Below are 18602 nucleotides of genomic sequence, written 5' to 3'. Positions count from 1 at the left end.
AAGTTCCATTTAATTCTCTAAGACAGGAGTCAGCAAACTGCAGCCCCACATATCAAATCCAGCCTGCTGCCTGTTTTTGCACAGCTCTTGAGCTAACAATGGTTTCTACATTTTTTTTTTTTTTTTAAAGACAGAGTCTTACTCTGTTGCCCAGGCTGTAGTGGGGTAGCTCAATCTCAGCTCACTGCAACCTCCACATCCCGGGTTCAAGCAATTCTCCTGTCTCAGCCTCCCAAGTAGATCAGATTACAGGTGTGCATGACCATGCTCGGGCTAATTTTTGTATTTGGGGTAGAGATGGGGTTTCACCATGTTGGCCAGGCTGGTCTCGAACTCCTGACCTCAAGTGATAAGCCGACCTTAGCCTCCCAAAATGCTAGGATTAGCCATGGTGCATGTGCCATGGTGCCTGGCCCAGTTTCTACATTTTTTTAATGGGTGAAAAAAATCAAAGGAAGAATAAACTTACAGCACATGTAAAAATTATATAAAATGCAAATTTCAACATACATAAAGTTCTGTTGGAATACAGCCATGCTCATTCACTTATATATTGTCTATCACTGCTTTTGTGCTAAAACAGAGTTGTATAGTTTTAACAGAGACCATATGGTCCACAAAGCTTAAAACATTTACTAAGTGGTCCTTTTGCCAATCTCTAATCTACATAAATGTGTATTCACCGACGTGTGTTATATTCAACACAAAATTACTGAAAAGTTTCAGTTTTAAGAATTATAATGGGATTTCAACCAAATATGTTTTCAATTAGAAAAAAATTACAAATGAACGTCTCAAATGAGAGACACACAGTAAAAGGAGGAAATAATTTATAAAATATGATACCTGCATCTGTAGTTCAGCATCTGTCTGTAACATTTTGGTCTTGGCTTGGGCATCAAAGATGAAAGGGTAAGAACAAAGTGTTACAGTATCCTAGAATAAAGCATATTATTGGCAGTATTATAGTATTCCACGGAGAGTATAGCTGGGAAAATATAAAAGCAAATTAAAAAAGGATCATTTACCTGTATTATTGATGGTCTCGCCTTCTGTATAAGGAAGAACAAAAAGTCTCTTGCTTAAATTGTAAAACCTGAATTTTAATCCCTCCAAAAGTAAAATATAAATAACAAAACATATAACCAACCTGACTACTGGCCATAAAACTAACACTATTTGAATGGCTGACTAAATTTTGAGGGAAACATGTTTTGATGGCCACAAAATGAGACAAAGAGCAAAAGCAGTTAAAAAATACTTTTTTTATGACCTTTAAAGGGCATGTTACTAACTCTCCACAATTCACAGCATTAATAGAATTCTCTTTTATAAGAAATCTAACTCCAAAACAGAAGCTTTACAATCTTGACTTCAGAGGTTAATTTTTGTTGGATAAGTGGATAATACAGATTACATTTTATTTATTAAATGATGATGTATCTTCCCGCACACACACACACACACACACACACACACACACACACACAGGCTGTTATTCTTAGGAAAAACAAAGTATTTGGGAAGATTTTCAGGTCCTTCTAAAAAGCACTTTACCTAGTAAGCTGTCGCTGACTCGGCACTTAGACTAGTGCTTTGCCTACAGAACTCATTCCATCAATATGTGAATGCACCCGTGAATAAACTTTGGAGGGGAGTAATGGTAAAAACGAAACCCACAACCACAATGAAGGACATCTAGGGGATATGTTATAGTTTCACTTTTTGTTAAGTTATGTAACAAACATTAACTTAACATTAAGTTCATAGAAACAAAAAAAAAACTCAACAGTATAGGTCATGTTGATCTGTAGCAAAAGTTCTCAAACAGAAACCCATGGATGTATTCTGAGATCTGGGAGTGCTCTATATGTTTTTTAACGATATCCTAAACAAATTTAGTTAAAACATATCAAGTTACATTTGTTTTAGTAACTGCATTGGCATCATGTTATTACTTAATTGTCCAGGCATAGTGAGAAAAGAGAAAAGCAGTCTTGGCATGTGGATGCTGCATCTGCACCTAAGAAACAGCCAGTGCGGCCCTGGCTTGCTGCATGAACACGGTTTAGCAGCAGTTGAAGGAGAAAGGGAGCTGAGTCATCCCAGCCAGATGAGCGGTGGAACTCAAGCACCAGGGCCTGACAGCAGGCAGGCCACATCCACAATGCAACTGGGGTTTGGTTTCAGTAAGACATGTTTGATGATCACATAAAATCAACGAGGCTAATCTGCATTTTATTGCTGTTAAAGTTTTGTTTGTATTTCATTTATGAATTTAGTTTGGTTTCATAATTGTACTATACAAGTACTATATAAATAAGAAGCATATGCCTCCTTTTGTCCTTATGGATATTTAAATAAAATCATTTAAAAGCAACTTTAATTAAAATCTACCCTGTTAACCCTTTATAAACTAGGTTCCTCCAGGGATCTTGGCACATTTCTCTAGACTGAGAAACACTAACCAAAGAAATAATTCCAGTCCGGTGAGACCAAGTATGAAATCCTGTATATATAATCCAGACCTATCTTACTCACTCTCATGCCTACATATACAATTACTTTGAAGTTAGAAATCAAAATGACTAAAAACAAGAAAACAAAAACCACACCATAAAACAGCACTAAACAAAGCTAAGTCATCTTCTATTCTAGGTCCCTACAAAAGATACAAGCATCCTGGGAAAGAAAGTAGGCTTAAAACTAGTGTCAATATTCAGAATTTCCTAATCAGAATTTCCTAATCTGTTTCTCAGAAGAGATTATGCAAAGCATTATCTGCTTATTCTCATGGGAAAAGAAAGATCTTGACTGTGTTGGTCTATAAAGCAAGATAAAGTTTTGAATACTTCAAATATAAAAGTGACTGTGGAAGAAGTGATAACAGGGCCTAGAGAAACAGTTCTGGCATTACAGAGTCCAAGCATACCTAGTATTTTTAAGTATGTACTGACATTTTAGTTGGTGTAATGCAGTTATTTCAAATATCAATCAGTAGTTTTGTCTGTATGCCTTGGCTCTTTCCAGTCCCATTCCTGTTCTCTGATTCTCTCTCTCCATCCTCTTCCTGTAACCCCTACCTCGAGCCCTCCCTGCACCCCTTAAATATCCACCTTCTGCAGCTCAGAGTCCCTCTCAGCATTCCTCATCTGACCCCTTCCCATGCCCCAGAAGTGAAACAACCCAGTTTTGGAAGCAGGCTGATCTCTGGACTGGCGAAGGGGAGGAGTTAAATTGAGGGCAGGGTCACCATTCTCTCAGCTGAGTGGGTTGGCTGGAAAGAAATCTAAAACTGCCTTAGTAAGAGCCATAGCCAAAGCCAGAGAGATGCTGCCCAGAGTTGGTGGTCTAGAAAATGTCTCAGGTGAGCCAGCAAGGCAGGCAGGAAGATACGGAAGCCTTACAAAAGTGCCAGCTCTAAAGAAGGCAAAGGATGGAGGGGGTATTCAGTCAAAAGAAGCTGTAAATCTGTAAGAAAGGTCTGCTTATACATCCACAGATTTTTCATAAGTCTGTAAGTTTTTGTATTTGATATATAATTTAAATTCATTAATTGTTATTCTGTGAATGCTGAATATTTTAGAAATTATACCCACAATGGTATTTCTGTATTACATGAAATAAATCTACATGATTCTGTGCCACTACTGCTATTCATAACCTAGAAGGATGCATATGAACTGATAAGATATATGATTATCTGCTGAGAGGCTACTTGTCTTGGACTATCCATTCCTCAAAAATGAGTTTCACACACTTAAAACTAGTAAAGTACTAGCAGACCATATTTCAAGTCTCCCTACCTGAAACGGGATGCACTGTGATCTAAGTTCATTTTTAAAGTATATGAAATAGAAGCAGTGAATAAGTAAATGGGATACAACAGAAAAATTGGAAATGTCTTTTTTTTTTCAATATGAAGTCAACATTTCCTAAATGTGGCAGAAGGTGGGGCAGGGGGTACAACTCGCACACCTGCAGTGCTGGAGGAGAAACACAGCCTCCTCTGCCTTAGGGTCTGTCTGGTTTCACACGTGCACAATACTCTTAACTGGAGACAAAACACTGCCTGCCCGGCTGTGTCTCCTTTAACACATACAGCAAAATGTCAAGCTTTATATCTAGGTTTTATTTTGGAAGGATTTACATTGTGGCACTGACTTTCCTCACTTGTGCTGCCCTCTACAGGAGCCCACCAGTCACTCACTCTGTGCCATTGGTTTTTAAGTTCAGATGATGGCAAGTTACTGATTGAAGTAAAGGAACCACTACCACCTCTTCTTTAACAGGAAAAAAAAAAATTAGCCACTTTATAATGTTCCTTCTGCACACAAATGTTAGATCCCTTTGGAATTTTTCACCGCTGCTTGTGGGCTAAACACTCTGCAAAGGAAGACACCATATCCATACATGTTTCCACTCCCAGTGACTGGCAGGTAATGGCACACATTAGGTGCTCAAGAACTGCTTAGTGAAAATTAGTTACTGAGGGCTTATGATATGCTAAGTACTCTGCTAAGTAAGGTCTTTCCATGCTTTCTCCCATTTAATTTCCACAATCTGTTTTAATTCTTATTCACAAAAGAGGATGCCGGGCCTAAGGCCACAGCCATCAGACTAGAGTTGGGAACTGAACACAGGTCTTTTTGGCCAGAGCATGTGCTCAACAATATGCAACACAGCCTCAGCTAGTAACAAGCTAAAACAGCCAACACACCAAAAAAAAAAAAAAAATCATTTATTATTTAAAAGCAGTTGAAATAAACAAAATTAACATAAAATAGCTTTAGTATTTTCAGTTAAAATAAAAAATATCAAGAAATTTAAAATTCAATTTCTAATAGCATTGTATTTCATACAACAGAAAAAATTCCACAAAAATCACAAGAAGTCACAAACTAATTCCACGTAATTTTCTATATTTCTATAACGATTTTAGTTATTGAAGAGATGACCATCTGCTATTCAAGATCTGATAAGATATTTGTTTATCAAATGTTAAGAGAAAAGAAGTTTAAAATATTGTAAAAGTTACTTAAATATCTCTATTCAGAGACTACTGTCATAATAATCTGGATTTTAACATGAGCAACTTTTTTTTCAGAGTAAAAAAGAATGCCAGTTTGTTAGACTTATTTTATTCAGGTTCAAATCACAGAAAGGGTAGATTATAAATCAGAAGAACTGACTTTTATTGCTAATGAAACTGGTGCAAAAACAGTTTAACTTCCATTTTCTCACCTAGAAACAAATCAGTTGGCCTAAATAATTCGTCAGGTTTATTTTTCCGCTCATAATGTTATTATTCAGTGAATAATTATTCACAAATTGATAAAACAGAAAAGCTTATTTTTTAATAATTCCTAAATTTGAAGGTGAAAACAGAGTTCATTTCTAGCCTCCATGTTAAATTTCCCAAGTCAACCCATTTAGAATACTCTAATTCATTTATATTAAAAAGTATGTTCTTGGCCTGGCATAGTTGCTCAACCCTGTAATCCTAGCACTTTGGGAGGCCAAGGATGGTGAATCACTTCAGCTTACGAGTTCGAGACCAGCCTGGGCAACATCACAAAACCCCATCTCTACAAAAAATACAAAAATTAGCCAGCTGTGACAGCACGCACCTGTAGTCCCAGTTACTCGGGGGGCTGAGATGGGAGGATGGCTTGAGCCTGGGACACAGAGGCTGCAGTGAGGCGAGATGGTGCCACTGCATTACAGCCTGGGTGGCAGAGCCAGACCTTGTCTCAAAAAAAAAGTATTTTGTTTTCTCAGGGTAATCATTAAAAACTTATTTAAAAATGAAACATTTTATTCATTTTTAAGTCTGTAGAGAAAAAACACTGTGTCTAGAACTGATCATCTATTATTTAACAAAGAAAACAATCCTGCTTATTCAGTTAGATAAACCTATTTAAATTTTTAGAGACAACTGCTGAATTCCAAAAACCCCACAGGAAAAATATTACCCTAATATTGGTGATAAACCTGCTACACTGGCAAGGACTCACCTCAAATATATCTGCTGCACATGGCTTCACAAAATACGTTAACTAAATTATCATTCTGTTTTCTGACCTAACTCAAATTTGCACATACTCCACAGATGAGAGATCTTAAAGAGCCTTGCATATATCCCAAGCCAGTATGCAATCAAAAGAAGCAATTCCTGCCATGCCAGTGGTGGTAGGCAGGAATTTGCTGGCCTCTGAATGGCATATCTGACATACAGTGAGACAGCACTGTGTCAGGGACGCGTGACATTTTCACACACATAATCCTAAATCGGAAGGGGCCTATGGGGTCCAGATATCTGACATATGATGACTAAAGTAGGCTGTCAGAATATGATAATTAGCAAATGATCCTTCCTCAATGTCAGGGATAAATCAAGCTGCAGCAGCAATTGTGACATACATAAGCCTCATCTAAAGAGTCACTCTTGAACTCCAGCCAGTTGGTGTCATATGGGAAGACAGGTTATGTTGCCAGATCTTCAAAGTTTCAAGGAAAGCTAAAAATTCATATTTGTAATTTTTTTAAATTATGGTTTAAATTACGTTTTTTAAAAAACCCTAACATAACATGTATTGTCTTAAGCCTTTGTAAGTGTACAGTTCAGCAGTGTTAAGTATATTCATATTGTTGTACAACTGGATCTCCAAACTTTCTTATCTTGCAAAAAACTATACTCATTAAATAGCAACTCTGTTTTCCCCTTCCTCTAGCCCCTGGCAACCACCATGCCACTTTCTGTTTCTGTGAATTTGACTACTTTAGATACTCTGATTTTTTAGAATTTGGCAATTGATAAAATGTGTAACATTCTGAGTAACTACTCATTTATGACTCCTTATAACACTGATGATTATTTAAAGCACTTCAAAGTTTCTAGAACACAAAAGGCCCGTGGGATGAAGAATAGGTGAGACACTGCCATCAAAGTCAATGACATATTATACAGCTCAGATGTGTTTTTCTTACCCTGATTTATATCCTGAAAAAAAAAGACTAAAGCTTTAAAATATGCTTTATGAATTCTTACCATCCCTGCTTGATGCAAGAACCACATGAGGTAGTCTTCCTGAATGTCCACGAGATTGGAAATCTCAGGAATGTAAAATGTATCATATTCCACATGCTTGACTTTAAGATTTACCTAATGAAGAATAAAATACAGACAACCAAAAAAATGGCTTCCCAGAGAACATCCCACTAGGACATTTTACCCTACCATCTATTCACCCACTCCCCACTTGCACCTCCCATGCTCACCTTATATAACTTCTCCAAGAGTTTGAGAGCCGCTGTAATATAATTGTTAAACAGTACAGGAATTAAGAATGTCTTCCTTCCCCTCAGTAGATAAAGGACTGCACCTTTATAGAGGTTTACCAGCTTCATGAAATATTTCGGGCATACCTGAGACCACCAGTTATCTTTAGAAAGAAAGAAAAGACATATTTCAACATGTGATCTTGAGCAAGTATTTATGTCTTCTGCCTGCCAGTTAAAAAACTGATTTGTCTAGAAGATAAACATTAGTCTAAAATACATTTTCCCAAAACTGACTTTAAAAAGAACCCATTAAAACATTTTTGGAGAGAGCAGCAGCTGTACCAGAATCCCTGGTGTTTCTTTTTTGTAAAGCTTGATCTGACTTTTTTTTTCAAAGACTCATTCTGAAGGTTAACTTAAAAGTTCAATCCCAAGACTACATGTGGACAAGATACATATATTTTGGGCAGGAGTGATGGCCACTGTATTAATCCAAAAAGGAGTCTATGTCCTAGTGCTTTCAGCCACTAAATCCTGAAGCAGAAATGCAAAGGACAAGAAGCCCTAGAAGCAGCACCAATATGGCAACCATTCCCTTCTCTTTAACAGATATCATTAGTTGAAAAACTACAATTTTTATTTCTCACCAAATAATGCTTCCTCATAACCAGACAAGAAGACTATACCACTGGCTTATACTTTGTTGGAAATAAACTCAGCCATACTGAATACTTAAAGAATGAAATAATATTTCTGAGATTTCCTTTAAAATACTCCCAACAAAAAATAAAAAGGTGCTGAGGACGAGGGATTGGATGAAGTAAAATGGGCGAAATGCTGACAACTGTATTATACTCTCTACTTTAGGGTATTATTTTAAATTTCAATAATTAGAAGCTAAAAATAAGTGTAAAATTGAACAGTTACGCTCTCTTTGTATTGTCCTACCTGGAAAAATAAAAACGAAAAAACTCTAAACCTTGAAAGGTAAGATTTCTTCTGATATTGCCATCTCTCTGTTTCACATCTACTTAGAACACCTGAGAAAATGTGTCCCAAAAGGCTTTTGATCTTAAAAAAAAAAAAAAAAAATTAAGTACTAACATATTACTAATGCTTTCATTATTATTTCTGTTTTTATCTCTTCTACAAAGGTGGAGGCAATATAGAAAAGCCAGGATTCCACCCTCAGGAACATAGTCTCCTTATTCATGGAAAGACCACACTCAAGTAACATCCCAGTCCATCTGGAACACAGAAGTTACTGAGCTGCAATGACACCTAACAAAATTTACCAGGGGGGAAAAAAGTAAAAAGCCAGGTGACAGACTTTCTGCACTTGATTAATAAAAACATCTCAGGCGCTACTCCCATGAAAGACACTCTCCAAATCACTGAGGAACGGAAGGTTTTTATCTCAGCAAAGTGTCCGGAGCCTGCAAAAATCAGTGTGGACTCAACTGTCCTAAAAAAGAAAAGACAAACATTTGGTAAGTCCCCACTAGGTCATTTTCTTCCTCTCCTTTTTTGAAGACCTCTGTATCACCAAAACTGTTCACTTCACTCCCACCCCCTAAATTAGACACAGGAGAAAGAGAGACCAATGTACACTAATATTGAGGCCCTACTGACTATAAGCAAATGTGGCAGAAAAAAATAGTTTAAAGTTGAATAAATTAGGTTTGTGATATTACAAAATCAAGATTATTCTGGCATGAGTCATTTCAAATAATCTAAATAATGGTTTCATTTTCAACTTGAAAATAAGGTTAATTAAAAATTAACAGCAAAGAAAGAAAGGTTTAAGTGTTAAGGATATTAAATGGTTACAAACAGATTCTTGGATTTCAATCCACTGAGAGCCAGGGGTCACACCAACAAAATAAATGAGCATGAAACCACTGGTATCGAGGTTAGCAAATTCACCTAGTACTTTGCTGGGGTTTGTATCCAGCCGCAGAATGGCCATAGCCAAGGGAATAGTCAATGTTATATAATACTTGGAATCCTGGAGTAGGGGAAACTCAGGTAGTATTAAATAGATTCTCATGGCTTCAACATCTGGTGGTGAACTTGACAATTGGGGAATCAGGCAACTTTCAAAGCTGTTTAAAATCTGTATGAGAAAAAAGAGTAATGAGAAATTCAGACATACTTGAGATCTAGTTAACTGAACTCTAAATTCATAAGCTATGTGACAGACTCTCAACTCTCACTCATTCACTATGCACTGAGAACCCACTATAAGCCCGACTCTGGTCTATACTCTCAGTACACACCCATGAAAGCAAAAGCCAAGGATCTCTGCCAGTGCAAACTGTATATTCTAGAAGGGCATTGCTGTGGAAAGATTTAAGCCAAAAGAAACAAAAGGTAGGTCTAATTCCCAAAGTAAATACTTTACAAAACTAAGATTTGGAGACTTTCACCTTTTCATCTTACTCTTTTTCTTTTGAAATTGAATTCATCAATACAAAAATGCATTTTTAAGAATGCACTCTACAAATGTAAGGAACATACCTGTTCTAGAATCATGGAGTGCTGAGAGCTCATTAACTTCTCAAATAACACTCTAGTTGAGTTCAGGTCAATCCCAGGGATTTTGGGACTTGTTTTAAAATGTTCATCAATTCTAAACAAACAAAATCGAAAGAAAAACAAAGCAAACACTGTGATAGGAATTATAAACAAGTAAACAAAATACTGTGTTCTTACAAATCAGATTTAAATTTGACCTGGCAGATAAGATCCACAAAAATACTACACTTTGCATAAATTTTCAAAATAATAAACCCGAAATAAAGAATATTACTGTTTCTCAAAGAATAAACCTCACTAGAATTCCTTTTACAAGAGTTTTCAAATTTTTAAATCTGTTCTCCTTCAAGTCAAAGTACAAGGACTGCGTTATCAAGTTAAGGCTATCTTGAAGTTGATAAATAATTATTTCCCTGATTTTGTCTTGTGTTTTTTAGCTTTTTTCTGCATTTGGGACTCATTGAACTTGATGTAGATGCTGTGGCTTAGTGCAAATAATATCCCCTGTGCAAACTGGTCCACTCATCAACAAATGATAGTAGAAACTCCTTGTTGAAAGACTTTCTGACCAAAGTAAGAAATTTTTTAAATAAAAATAAGATCTATGGCAGGGCGCAGTGGTTCACGACCACAATCCCAGCACTTTGGGAGGCCAAGGTGGGTAGATCACAAGGTTAGGCGTTCAAGACCAGACTGGCCAATATGATGAAACCACATCTCTACTAAAAAATACAAAAATTAGCTACGCATGGTGACTCGTGCCTGTAATCCCCGCTACTTGGGAGGCTGAAGTAGGAGAACTGCTTGAACCAGGACCCTGGAGGCAGAGGTTGCAGTGAGATGAGATCACGCAACTGCACTCCAGCCTGGGCTACAGAGCGAGACTCCATCTCAAAACAACAACAAAAAGATCTATAACAAGTGCAGTTAATATAGGTAACACAAAAGATACAATTATATTCACCCAAGGATTATTTTCATTGCTACTATTTTTAACTTTCTAACAACTAAATCATTTTTCTAACCTTAAATAAAAATCTTAGCATTTTCGAGACTTAGAGATTATCTCATATATCCCACTCTTGAACCTACTATGTCTATTAATTTACAAAAGAGCTATCTATTTGCAAAGCAGGCTTCTATTTTTGAATAACGGTCACATTTGGAAGATTTTAATACCCTCTGACAGCAATGTTATAATTTTTTGAAAACATAAGAGTTTCTAACATTTTATAAAATCATAATTATACGTATTGGAACCCCTAGGGTCAAATAAAGATAAATGTTTGTTGGGTCTTTCATCGTTGTTATTGTTTTTAAAATAAATCTGCCCAAAATATGAAAATAAATTCTGGTTTCCCATATGTAACTTTCCATATGCTCACAGGCACTTTTTGCTATGCCGTTGAGGAAAAAAAAAGTTTTATCTATACGTATTTATTGCTTTGTAGAGCTGGTCTTCATTTTGATTGGTTTCCTGTGATGCATCCTATGTAAGCTGCAGGAGTAGACTTTCTGAAATAGTACCTATGTCACTTTGAAAAAAATAAAATAAAAGGCTTTCCCCACAATTCTACACGAAATCCATGATACTAAGGATGACCAACCTAACAAGTCTGGCCAAGAGCCCTTCCCAAATGTCATGAAAACTATCCATTTAGAACAGAGTTTCTCAGCCTTGGTACTATTGACTTTTAGGGCCAGAGGATTCTTTGCTGGGCATGTGGGAATGAAGCAGCATCCCTGGGTTCTAGCCACGGGATGCCAACAGCACATCCTTCCCCACCATTGTACAACCAAAAATGTCACCAGAAATGGCCAAATGTCCTTTGGAAAGCAAAATCACCCTGGTTGAGAACCCCTGTTCTAGAAGGCCAACATCAGCATAATCCATAATATCTTTCCCTAGAGGAAAAAACTAATTACGAAATATGAACTTGTGTGAGTTTATTCGGGCTGCCTTAATTATAAAAGTAAATGACTTTATAATCTCTAAATGTAACCACAGAGTGTTTCTGAAGTGACCTCCTACAACCCAGTTAGGGACTCATTTCGGGGGAGGAGGCAGTGATGGTTCAATTCAGGAGTCAGCATGAGTAGATTAAGGGATGCCCACCCAGATTGCTGGTAAAGTATTATTTCTGGGTATGTCTGGGTCCGTTTTCTATAAGAGATTGGCATTTGAATTAGTGACTAAGCAAAGAAAATCCATCCTCATCCAGTGTGGGCAGGTGCCGTGCAGTCAGCTGAAAGCTCAAACAGAACAAAAAGGCAGAGGAATTCTTTCCCTCTCTCTTCTGTAATAAGGACGTCCTTCTCCTGCCCTTATACATCAGAACTCCAGGTTCTCTGGTCTTTGCACTCCAATACTTACACCAGCAGCCCCCATTCATTTCTCAGGCCTTTAGCCTCAGACTGAGAATTACACCATCAGCTTCTCTGATTCTCAGGCCTTTGGACTTGTACTAAGCCATGATGCTGGCTTACCTGGTTCTCCAGCTTACAGATGCCTATAGCAGGATGTTTCAACCTCCATAATCAGGTGAACCAATTCCCATAGTAAATCCCCTCTCATGCTTTCCCTCTCTCTAGATAGACAGATACATCCATCTATCTCTCTCTCTCTCCCCTGCTATTTGTTCCATTTCTCTGAAGAACATTGACTAACACAGGGATCTAGGGGTAGAGGTGAAATTCACACACAGAAATAAAATCTAATTCATATTGAGATATCATTGGCCTAATCACTGGCAGAAAAGGACTGAGAAATAATTAGGACTTGGGATCACCAAAGATCCAAACTCACAAGATCATTTTGCTGCATCAGGTTCCTGAGGGAAATATTTACAGAAGGGATAAGGCTAAGCAAATAAACATTCTATTTACTACTGGGACGCTTAACCTCAAATACAATTTTCTGGTGAGCTGGGCTGGACCTAAATCCAAGGATACCCTGAAGCCCCCTTAGACTTTCTCCCTAAATTCACTCCTTTTGATAGAAAAATGATAATAATAAAAATTTAAAAACTATGGGAAAGCAAACCAAAGAAATCAAGATTATCTGAAGAATTAAGAATTTAATTACGACACATTTTAGAATACTCTGAATATCTTATTGATGATTCTACCAACTCTTTCTGAGATATAGTCTCCCTCAGTAATCTGCTTTTCTGCCATCCAGGGATGAATCAGCATTGCTCTTCCTGATACCCTCTCATTCTCCATTATCAGGCATTCCAATTTTTGTGCAAAGCATCAGCTTACCCATTAAATTAAGGCCAACCACCATCAAAGTGAAGAAAACTCTTTCAAAGCCTTTGCTGAGTAAGTATTTGCATCATATGTGGGGTTTTTAGAAACTTTTTTTTTTTTCCAATAATGGGCCTCACTATGTTGTCCAGGCTGGAGTTCAGTGGCTATTTTCACAGTCATGATCATAACATCCTAAAGCCCCAGACTCCTCGACTCAAGCAATCCTATGTTAGCCTTCCAAGTAGCTGAGACTACAGGTGCACATGTGGTTTTTTTAAGGCTCTAAGTCACTTACTTTTTTTCAAGAAAACTTCCATTCCAACAGGCTGCAGAAGATAATATCTGAACAACACCACTGCTCAAAAAAAAGAAGGGGAGAAGCCTTTAATAATTACAAACAAATGGTTATTTAAGCATCAACAATAAAGTAATCATCTATGCTAGGATTTCATTAGTAGCAGTTCTTTCTTAGATGAAGCTTTGGAAAATCTACATTTGTTTTAGAAAAACAGTATGTCACATCTCAAAATGAAGAACTTAAGTTTTCCATTAATCATGTTAGGGGAAAAAAAGAATATCAAAGCTCCTGAAAGAAAAACTCGTCCAAATAATGTTCTAGAACATTTTTCTACCACCAACCATCTAAGAAGTGCCCTATCTAAACTCCAAACAGAAACACAGAATAAAGCCAAAAAAGAGAAGCCAACTTGTTACTTCCTAAACACAAAAATTATTTTTGCAAATTAATAACTGAAAAATTATTTCTATTTTGCTGCATATCTGACAAGGAAACTAAAAAAGTAATTGAAATAAATGCTTATTCCCATTACCTCCTCTTATGCAGGCTCTGGGGAAATAGCTAATTCTGAGGACCCAAAGTGAAACGGGACATCAGGAAGCCTGGGCCTTTTCACCCAATGCAAGAAAAAGGGAAAGAATAACACAAAATATAGCTGAGGAGGGGATTACAGTAATTTCTGTTAATCACAGAATTTAGGTCAGGAAATTCTGACCTAAAGATCTAAATTTATTTAGATCTAAATTTATTTAGATCTTTAAAGGTCATTTATTCCATCCATTCATTTTATAAATAAGAAAACAGAGAACCAATGGTAAAGTGTTGCAGTTCCCCTTGCTGGACCCCAGCTAGCCCTCATCTCCTCTCCTCTGCTTCCCTTCCAGCCTCAGCTCCTTGGCAGAGCCACCCTAAGGCTAAAGGGATTCTAAAGACTGCCACAGAGCTGCTCTAGGGCATTCCTAATGCTTTCGCTCAAAACATTCCTAGATGAAGTGACTCAAAAGTTTAGGGTCCTGGTCATTTACATCCCACTACAACCTATGTTATAATGCAGAAACCAGTATGTTTCTGGGGATAAACACAACTTAGTGCCCAGAACTTGATTTATTCTTCCCAAGAATTAGACTTTGTAGAAAAAAAGTGGAGATGCTGAGGAAAGCCAATGAAAATGTGTAAAAATGTGCAAAAGATAATTATCCTTTCAATTTGATAAAACATCTCAATCCGACTTACTGTTTCCCCACCCCCCACATGATGCTAAATTACCATCTCAATCATTTTGAATAGGAAAATGCTAGAAATTATTAAGATTAGGTAAGATAACAGCTGTCTCAGGTTTGGGATGTTTTAGAACATGCATACAATAAAACCAATGGGAGTTACACAACCATAACACTAAGCTCTTAGCAGAATCGCCAAATCAGGCCTTCATCATTCAGGATTTTTTAAATCTTAAAATGAACAAGGCAGGCTTAGGCATACACTGTGTGTGAGAATTGGGGATCCATCCATTATGTTATTTGGAGCTAAGGAGATCAACTCTGAAATAGTAACCAAAAAAACCCACGATTTTCTAAAATGTAAAACCCCATTTATATTCATAGTATCAATATGGAAGTAGGGAAAATCACTAAGCTAGAAAGTTCCAACATACTTTGTGAAAACAAAAAATATGAAGACTAGCAACCACATACTTGATTGTATTTGCATTGTTGTGTTCTGAGAGCTTTTGTCTCCACACTGCTATGGTTTCATCATTTATTAAACTGGTATAATGTGCTTGGTTCACAGTCCTGAAGTCAACAGCAGGAGAAGAATTCTGGAGAATTAACAGTAAAAAGAAGAAATTATGTAGCACGGATCTTTTCTCCTCTCCTTTCTCCCAGATTACTCTCCAATTAGTGTTTCACTTATGATCTAAATGCTGTGGTGAACTGCCCAGATCCCCTCCACCCTTCAGAATACAGGCTCCTGACAGATCCCAGCCGGGCTGCTGTCCAGGACTTGCCATTGGCTGTTGCTTCACTGTCGCATCCAATGGCAGGTAAAGACGTGGTGCAAAGGTCCAGCCCCCTTGCCTCAACTCAGGACTGGCTGAAGGGCCATCACAACCTCATAGCTCCTCATGGGACTGGCTGAGGCATCTGTTATAACTGAACTGCATTTCAGCCTCTCCTTCTGCCCAATCCTGCCTCCTTCATCCTTCAGTAGATGTTCTTCTAGAAAGCACTCTCTCAAAAACCTTCTGAGTCTCAGTTGTTTCCCAGAGAAATCAACTTTACAACTTTCCCAGACTTCTTTCCCCTTTGCTTTGAATCACCATAACAGCAAGGTTTTTAAGGTATTAGTCATTTGCCATAATTGTCCATCAAACTTCAACAAAATGTATTACAAGAGTCAGAATCCCATCATAATCTATATGACAAATAAGCTATAAAAACAATGCCTCTTAATTTCTTGCTTCAAATATATATTATTGTAAGAAAAATGGCAAAAAAGTCAATAATGTACGTCCTTGAAAATTCCAAATCCTTCCCAACACTGTATATCTTTTATTCAGTGAGACTAAAGAAAAAAACAAACATAAGCAGTGTCCTTTTCTAAAATTTATTTAGAAAATAAATTTATTTTAAAATTTATTTAATATGTCCTGTTTTCAACTTATTTTCCCCAAGCCTGGTTCTTGATCGAGAACTAAGAAAAACTTGATGGTGCTTTATCCTCCTATCACTGTCTCTAGTGAAGAAGAAGAAAAAAAAAAGCACTCATTCATCAGCTCATGAGATCAATTTTTTTCTCCTTTGTCCCTACACATAAAAACGTAACTTTCAAAGTAAATTTTCTTGGTTACTTTCCCAGAACTGCAAGTTAAGGTATCATTATGGGAAGAAGGAGTAAAGAATGTAATAAAACAGAAAAGCCTGAGAAAGTTTGTGAACATCTGGTTATTGATAACTATGCTACTAAAATGGCCACAGATATGTACTGAGAGAACAAAAGTCATCTTGAAGTACATAGAGGAAACTCATAATCCAAAGCAAACCTTGGAGTACATACACACATTGTCTACCTCATTTTAAAACCACTGTTCTTATGTAAAATTTATTTATTTCCCCCATTCAAAGGAGCAGCTGAACATCAATTCTAACACAAACCTATAATAAAATACAGACTTGGAACTTTTTTCTCATTCTTCGCCGTATGTCCAATAAACCAGAGATGCCTTGGGTGAAGTATAACTTCAGCATCACTTAAATAACCAAGAAAAAACATCGTTCTTCCTGTCTTTAATACACACAGGGAAAAGAAGAAAAATTGCTCTTGGGTCAGTTTTTCTCAACTTTGGCTGGACTTTGGATCACCAAGGGAGCATTCAATAATCCTGATGACCACGTCATACTCCAGGCAATTAAATCAGAATCTCTAGAGGCATCAGTGTTTATAGAGCTCCCAGGTGATTCCAGTGGGCAGCCAAGGTTAAGAATCACTGTTCCAGGAAAAAGAGGATTATGAGATATACACACACACACACACACACACACACACACACACACACTCTCTCTCTCTCTCTCTCTCTCTCTCTCTCTCTCTCTCTCTTACTTATTTCTAACAATCCCAACCACATTCCCTCTTCAAGCCTATCCAGGGCACAAACTAAAAGGAAAAGGAGAGGCTATGGTTTACATTCATTAAATTCCCAAGACCTAGAATCAAATGTAGCAAAGGGGTAGCTGAATATAACGCCTCCCCTACCTTCTTTCACCTAAGGCCTGGCAGTCATGAATGAGTCAGCATTTGTAAAAATAGAGGCTGTGGCCGGGCAGATGGCTCATACCTCTAATCCTAGCACTTTGGGAGGCCGAGGAGGGCAGATCACTAGAGGTCAGGAGTTCAAAACCAGCCTGGCCAACATGGTAAAACCCTGTCTCTACTAAAAACACAAAAACATTACCCAGGTGTGGTGGTGTATGTTGTAATCCCAGCTACGCGGGAGGCTGAGGCAGGAGAATCGCTTGAACCCAGGAGGCGGAGGTTGCAGTGAGCTGAGATAGCGTCATTGCACCCCTGCCCGGGCGACAGAGTGAGACTCTGTCTCAAAAAAAAAAAAAAAAAAAAAAAAAAAAATAGAGAGGCTATAACTATACAGGTGCTTTGTCTGTCTTGGTTCTGTAAGTAAAATTGTAACATGATTTGATCAGTTTAATAGTTTAAGCAAATGTGTGCAGGTTTCAGTTTCAAAAGAAAGAGCAACATCTTCCTAAGTGATGTTTAGTTTCCTTTTTCCTTGTGATCATACATTTTTCATGCATACCTACCCCTCTTTCCAATTAAACTCTCACCTGCCCTGCATCTCTAACAGTATGATACTTCACTTCTTCTCATCAATGTGTTGTTTTCCAGGCCCAACAGTGTTGATTACAATAATAAAAATCAGTTACATATATCAGATACTTTATTTATAAAACAAAACTAAGTTTCATGTTCAATTTCACAGGAAAATTAAAGTTGGACGGCATTATTCAAATCAGTTTCTTGAAGAAATAAACACTTAAACTCTACTACTTATGGACAAAAACTGATTATCCTCCAAAGAGTCAGTGCTTTGTGTATTTTGCTTCATTGACATCTTAAAGAAACAAAGAATAACCTCAGCTTTCCTCAGGTTTCTCTGTAACACACACACTGAGGCTGGGTCTAAAAATAGGTCTAAAGCAGCAGTTCCAAATCACGCCAGATGGCAGCACTAAGCCACCTTCTTCAGGCACCTGACCTGGAAAATAGCTAATGATCAGCTTTAGCTGTGCAGCCTACGGCCTCAGGTTCCGGCTCCACCAGGACCTTTTCCAACAGAATCACAGAATCAGAATGACTAGAAGGCAAAAACTCTGTATACTGAAAGATAGCTAAATATCAAACTAATAGAGAAAGTTTCCAAGACTGGAAGATCCCCTGGTTTCCATAGTTGCTCATTTTTTTCAAGTCATTTATGACTCCTTTATCACCACTAACAGTCCCCCTTCCTTTGCTCTTCCAGGAGAGGGTAAGGATCCATGCACCACTGGGAGCTAGTCCTGTTGACATGCTTCCTGAATAAAAGCAGGAAGGGTGGGGATGGAGAAGAAAGAGAGGAGAGAGTGCACAGGGGATGGAGTGCAGCACTGAAAACAAATCTGTGGAGCTTTTCTCAGACTGAATTCCCCCAGCAAGGAAGAGTGGAAGGAATTCGAGC

The 18602-nt window shown here is 37.6% G+C and overlaps 1 protein-coding gene across 6 annotated transcripts in view; it reads right to left on the bottom strand.

Moving 5' to 3' along the window:
* Nucleotides 1–18602, bottom strand: part of HERC3 (HECT and RLD domain containing E3 ubiquitin protein ligase 3) — a 113993-nt gene that overhangs the window by 28517 nt on the left and 66874 nt on the right. For all 6 annotated transcript variants that reach the window (XR_012516881.1, XM_074396427.1, XM_074396426.1 and 3 more), the window contains 8 exons: nucleotides 15067–15191; nucleotides 13370–13429; nucleotides 9805–9916; nucleotides 9211–9400; nucleotides 7282–7445; nucleotides 7052–7165; nucleotides 1029–1052; nucleotides 847–936 (listed from right to left, as the gene is read on the bottom strand). Coding sequence is in view for 5 of the 6 variants with exons in the window: in XM_074396427.1 (XP_074252528.1) it covers nucleotides 847–936; nucleotides 1029–1052; nucleotides 7052–7165; nucleotides 7282–7445; nucleotides 9211–9400; nucleotides 9805–9916; nucleotides 13370–13429; nucleotides 15067–15191 (879 nt within the window). In the remaining variant the exon portion in view is untranslated. The remainder of the gene's footprint in view (nucleotides 1–846; nucleotides 937–1028; nucleotides 1053–7051; nucleotides 7166–7281; nucleotides 7446–9210; nucleotides 9401–9804; nucleotides 9917–13369; nucleotides 13430–15066; nucleotides 15192–18602) is intronic.

The sequence above is a fragment of the Saimiri boliviensis genome, chromosome 3, assembly GCF_048565385.1.
Source record: "Saimiri boliviensis isolate mSaiBol1 chromosome 3, mSaiBol1.pri, whole genome shotgun sequence".
Classification (NCBI taxonomy): Eukaryota; Metazoa; Chordata; class Mammalia; order Primates; family Cebidae; genus Saimiri; species Saimiri boliviensis.
The sequence above is the reverse complement of the archived record's forward strand: the minus strand, read 5'-3'. Positions and strand labels throughout refer to the sequence as shown.